Here is a 6,000-nt window from a genome sequence, read left to right as displayed (position 1 = left end):
CTTGGTGAGCTCCTCCACCAGCTCTCTCCATCAGCACTCTCGGGTGGATCCCATCCGGCCCCATAGACTTGTGAGCGTCCAGGTGGCGTAGCAGATTGTTGACTGCTTCCTCTTGGATTATGGGGGGTTTGTCCTGCTCACCGTCCCTGTCTTCCAGCTCAGGGGGCTGAATACCCTGAGGATAACTGGTCTTACTATTAAAGACTGAGGCAAAGGCGGCATTAAGTACCTCAGCCTTTTCCTCATCCTCAGTGACAATGTTTCTCCCCACATCCAATAAGGGGTGGAGATTCTCCTTGGCTCTCTTTTTGTCATTAATGTATTTGTAAATATATCAAGAGCAGTACAATTCCCCAGACATACATTTACAAGAATTTTGGTACATGTAAAAGCAGTATTGGTGACCAACTGTTCCAATACAAATAGAAACATTTTGCCACCCTTAAGACCTTTTACATTTGATATAAATAATCACTACAGTATAAGCCAAAATTACAAAAAATACTGCTTGTGAAGCAGTAATGAGAACCTTACCCATGTCTAACAATCATCATTTCATATGTCTGTATCATTTTCTCTATAAAAGCTTTTACAGGTTGGACGTTATGTCGAATGCAACATTCGCTGGCACATTCCAGAAAATCCTAAAATCAAACCAGATCATAATCTTATCATTGCTACAATTTAAATTACTGTCTTGGACTACAGTAAAACAGTTTATACTCATCAATAACGGTTTCTAATTACTAATTCTAATAACTGAAATACTATTAATCAGAATATAGCAAACATCCCTGGGGGAAAAAAAAAAAAAAATCACTTTTGTACTTCATATGCTAGAACAGGAGCTAACTACAATTTTTATCTTGAGGAGAAGGCATATCACCATCTGGAAACCAACAGTGTGCTTTGGAACAATACACTTAACAAGACTCCAGTATTTACTGGAAATTTTTTAAAAGTTAATTCATTTTGTCTTTTCCAACACGCTCATCTTCTTCCCAACCATCCTCCTACAAAGGAGCTACGCTTTAATTGTTGCTATAAACAAAAGAAAATACAAACACAAAGCTTAATCTCACTTAATTATGTCAAAAAATTAGGAAAGAAATCAGCAAGAGACCCTAAAATTTGGTAAACCCTTCTGGATGTAAGGGAACTCAGATGTGGATTATACTCAGAACAGAGACAAAAAATTTCTTTGGCACTAAGTTTCATTGCAAACATTCAATAATTTTCCTTATCTTGCAATAACTCACAAATTACAGTATTAATTATACTTGGTGGAAAAAAAAACAACAACACAAAACAATCCACAATGATTATGACCAAGGAAAAGTTACAAGTGTACTTACATTGTAGTCTGCATCAGGAAGCTTGATTCCAGGAAATAAATCACTAGTTATACCCATGAACAGAGGTATATCATGCGCCAAAAATTTGGGCTCGTTCACATCCTTAATTGATCTAAGAAGCTAGAGGAAACAAATATACGTTTTACTGGTCTTATTAAAAACACAGAATAAACTGTTCATCAATTAAAACAATCTAACATGTAATAAAGATTAACATTAAATGGTGCCTTTGATAAGCAGTCAAGCACAACTGTGTGATCATCAGCATAGCACTGGAAAGAGCAACATGTATTTTATTATCTTCGTTTCACAAATAGGGAAACTAAGAAATGTGGATCAGCGATGTGACAAGACGTGGCGGAACTGCCTTCAGAACTCAGAACCACATGCATCTGTAAAATTCCTTAAGAATTACTGCCTCAGGAACTCACCAATATATCTTCATCTTCTGTGGGAAATTTCAATTTTAGATTCCCAGCAGCCACCAACACAGCTTTAACTGCTCGCATACCATAGTCATAGTGATACTGAGAGGAAAGCTGTTCTGAACAAAGCCTGTAGGTCATTACTATCTTCACTGACAGTGACTTAGCATTCAAAAATCCATATGAATAGAGCAGTATTTCTGCTATCAGAGCATAGTTAGGAACCATCATGGCTACTGTTCGGAAAAGAACCTGAAATACATACCCAAAGAAATACATTTAAGTAATTAATTGAGGAATAGAAAGTAATTCAGAACTTTTGCAGGTGATGGATCAGTATTCATCCCATCGCAGCATTTCTAACTGAAAACAGTAACAGCATTTTAAATGAAGTACCGCTTAATACGATTAGGTAAGCTGTGGATCATTTAAAACAGTTACACTAGAAAGCAGTGGCCTGCAGAACATTTGGGAACCAATGAAATAGAAGAGTTATCAATGTTTGCAGTTTATGAGTCACTAGGAAGCTAACATGAATAAGCTGCCATCAAGATCCATCTCAATGTCCGATCCAGTGCAGAAAAGACACTGTCTCTCCCAGATCTTTTCCCTCATCCCTGTCTCAGGAATGCAGTTTGCCCCTTACACCGATACATCCAACACAGCAGTAAGCGAAGGAAGGTGTTGTACATGGCAGGTGAAAGAATGCACTTCCTTTCTTTAGGTGATCTGCAGTTGGTATACTCTTTATGCTGCATTAAATCTGCTTTAAGTAGCATTCACAGTATAGTTCCGACTGAGACAACTTGCTCTGGCCCAGTAGCTCTGTGCCACATTGAGTCTTAAGGAACAGATGCTGTTCCAAAAGGCTCCAGATTATGCTAAAGCCAAGCCTCCTCAATGAAACAGCTAATCTAGTCAAAACTATCATCTCAAAAGATTTTATTTAATCAGGTAATCTAAGCAAATTCATTACATGTATTAAGTGTTGTTTGCTAACACTTCTTTTAAATAAGACTATGTTGTGGTTTAACCCCAGCTGGCAACTGAGCACCACGCAGCCGCTCGCTCACCACCACACCCCCACACACCCCCCCATGGGATGGGGGAGAGAATTGGAAGGGTAAAAGTGAGAAAACTCGTGGGTTGAGATAAAAACAGTTTAATAGGTAGAGCAAAAGTCGCGCACACAAGCAAAGCAAAACAAAGGAATTCATTCACCACTTCCCATGGGCAGGCAGGTGTTCAGCCATCTCCAGGAAAGCAGGGCTCCATCACACGTAACGGTTACTTGGGAAGACAAATGCCACCACTCCAAACGTCCCCCCCTTCCTTCTTCTTCCCCCCGCTTTTTATACTGAGCATAACATCACATGGTATGGAATATCCCATTGGCCAGTTTGGGTCAGCTGTCCCGGCTGTGCCCCCTCCCAGCTTCTTGTGTCCCTCCAGCCTTCTCAGTCGGTAGAGCATGGGAAGTTGGAAAGTCCTTGACTAGTATAAACACTACCTAGCAACAACTAAAAACATCGATGTGTTATCAACATTGTTCTCACCCTAAATTCAAAACACAGCACTGTACCAGCTACTAGGAAGGAAATTAACTCTATCCCTGCTGAAACCAGGACAGACTACAATAAATGCAATGTAAAAATACTTTCTTAAAGCATTTTTTCCAACATACCCCTCCATCTTGAAGTTAGCATCCAAATCTTATAATCTACCAACAGCCTGACACTTGCCAGTTTACTTGCTACAGCCTTTGGCCTCAAAAAATAATCATGAAAAACACTAATAGACACAAGAAAATAAAAAATATTTCAAATTCCTTCACAAAGAACAAAGTACTTAGGAGGGAAAAAAAATTAGAAAAGAAAAAAAAAGGCTTACTATTCGTAAATTGCATAACAAGTGTATGTTTATACTTCAGGTGGTACAGTCTGAATTAATACCAGCAATACACATATCCCTCAAATTTTTAAAAAAAAAATCATTCTTAAGTAGAAACATGTATTTTATTACTTTACCTTCAGATTATCTGGAAGTTCAGAACGTCCTGCATAACCTGGATTCATAGTAACAGCTACAAAACAGTTGGGGTTAAGCTTCAGTTCAGTTCCTTCAAAAATAAATGTTTCTAGCTTTATCTGTATGGCTCTCTGGATGCAAAGGATCTGCTGTGCCACAACAGACAGTACTTCCAATTCAATGCGATTGAATTCATCAAAACATGCCCATGCACCTGATGAAGCCAATCCCTTGAAAAACTGCAAATGAAGAAAGATAGCAATAACATCACTAACAGAATAAGATTCAAAAGAAACCAAAGAGTATCACATTGGAAGTTTAATTACATGAAAGATACAATTATGCTAATAATGTCTAAGCCTAAACAGGCCGGTGCAGAGCAAAGACCAGTGATGTACTGAAGAACAAAGTCTTTTCTTGGTTCTAAAGAAAGCTAAATCATAAGATCCTGATCCTGTGAACTCTTGTTTCTTTACATGTTTTAATGAGTGACTTAATAGGATTTCACAAGCCACAGGAAATTAAGCATATGTAGAGACCAGTATATAGTGTCCAAGGGTAGCAGACCACAGATTACATTTATTGAAGTGTCTCTAAAGTAGGCACCCTACAATTTTCATCCTAAAAATAAAATACAAAGCCTAACATTTATTTTCTGTTTACCTTTCCCATTGCCAGGTAATCGAGGCCATCAGAGCAGTTGAAGACAACACACTGAACAGCAAGAGCTTTAGCCAAGTCTTTGGTGGTCTCTGTTTTACCTGTCCCTGCTGGACCCTCTGGGGCACCACCAAGGTTTAAATAAAAGGCTCCAATCTAAGAAACAGAAATAGTTTATGGAAATTATTAGTACTTCATTCATATGAAAATATTCTGAATAAAAATGTTAAATTAAATTGCAGTGCATACATACAATGACTGTATGAAACTAACAAAAAAAAAAATATGGCTATACTAATTAAAAAATAATCTGAAATATACTTACAGCTTGGAACTATATACAACAGAATTGAATTTTGACCTTAACAGAGAGTTTAGTTTTATTGTCATCATGACCATGATTAGTTACTCAAACTTTATTGGACCTGATCTTTCAGTTCTTGCTTAGATACATCTTTCAAATTAAATTTGATGCAATTACTTGGTTGCTACTCTTTTCTACCTCTGTTTCTCCTTTAATATACTTTTTCCCTCTTTCCTTTTTGTTTCCCTCACTGTCCCCCTTTATTGCACATATATTCCATTGACCATTTCATACTCTCTCCTATATTCCATTGAAGTAGGAGGAAAATCTGACAGGAAAAAAAATAAAGTTGCAGACTCTAAACAAAAACTCAGATGTATTTGGCTTCCAATCCACAGTTACAGGGCCACATGTATATTGACAAGCACTGGGAATAATGTATTAAGACCTCTGTGGGCAAAGGACGAGACTTCCATTTGCCAGGGTACCAGGATTCCAACTGCTTTGCTCCAAGATTCAAGGTCTGTGAGCTTAAAAAGGAAACAGGCTACCAGCTGCATTGTCCTCTCACACAAATGTACCTTCGTGTTTTGACAAACAGGTACCAAGCATCAGCTAGAACCATACCATAAAAATTAAAGCTACAAAGAGAGCAAAAAAATATCTTCAGATGCATCAGTCAGGTCTTTTCAGATCTTTTCTTAAACCCTACAGAGTTTGTGATTAGGTCTCCGCAGCATGAAAGTTACCATCTTACAACAGGAGGAGGATGGGTGCCTAGTAAAACTTGAAACCATACTCCAGCGAAATAAACTGCAGTAAGTGATAGTCAGAAAAGCCATTATCTGAGATGACTTTGGTAAATTTTCAGTTGCCAGGTTAGTTGAGGATAGACCAGTACAATACTAAACACCTCTAACAAGAGCAGGGATACTAAGAAGTTGCCAAACTGTTGTACTAGTCTTAGGAACAATATGATCACAAACGGATCCTTCTCCATTTTATTTAGCAACCACAGAACATCAGAAAAGGATTTTGTGTTCTCGTAATCTAGACAGCAATAAAAATATTGGGCATTTTTTCTCTTCGTATTTTAAAAAACACATCCACAACAGAACAATCCACTAATGTTTCAGTCATGCTGGTGGGCTGTCCAGATTTGTTGTTATAAATCAGTTTCACGTTCAATATTCTATAGAAATTACAATCTTTGAAAACCACATTTAAC

General features: G+C 37.7%; 1 protein-coding gene across 1 annotated transcript in view; it reads right to left on the bottom strand.

The window, feature by feature from the left end:
* The window catches only part of DNAH12 (dynein, axonemal, heavy chain 12), a 74,983-nt gene that overhangs the window by 47,222 nt on the left and 21,761 nt on the right, over window positions 1-6,000 (bottom strand). Inside the window, exons 24-28 of the mRNA XM_009322331.1 lie at window positions 4,472-4,624; window positions 3,808-4,047; window positions 1,787-2,032; window positions 1,356-1,475; window positions 535-644 (exon numbers count right to left, since the gene is read on the bottom strand). Coding sequence (XP_009320606.1) covers window positions 535-644; window positions 1,356-1,475; window positions 1,787-2,032; window positions 3,808-4,047; window positions 4,472-4,624 — 869 coding nt within the window. The remainder of the gene's footprint in view (window positions 1-534; window positions 645-1,355; window positions 1,476-1,786; window positions 2,033-3,807; window positions 4,048-4,471; window positions 4,625-6,000) is intronic.

Source organism: Pygoscelis adeliae, unplaced genomic scaffold, assembly GCF_000699105.1.
Source record: "Pygoscelis adeliae isolate BGI_AS28 unplaced genomic scaffold, ASM69910v1 Scaffold404, whole genome shotgun sequence".
Classification (NCBI taxonomy): Eukaryota; Metazoa; Chordata; class Aves; order Sphenisciformes; family Spheniscidae; genus Pygoscelis; species Pygoscelis adeliae.
This window is presented reverse-complemented; position numbering and strand designations above follow the sequence as displayed.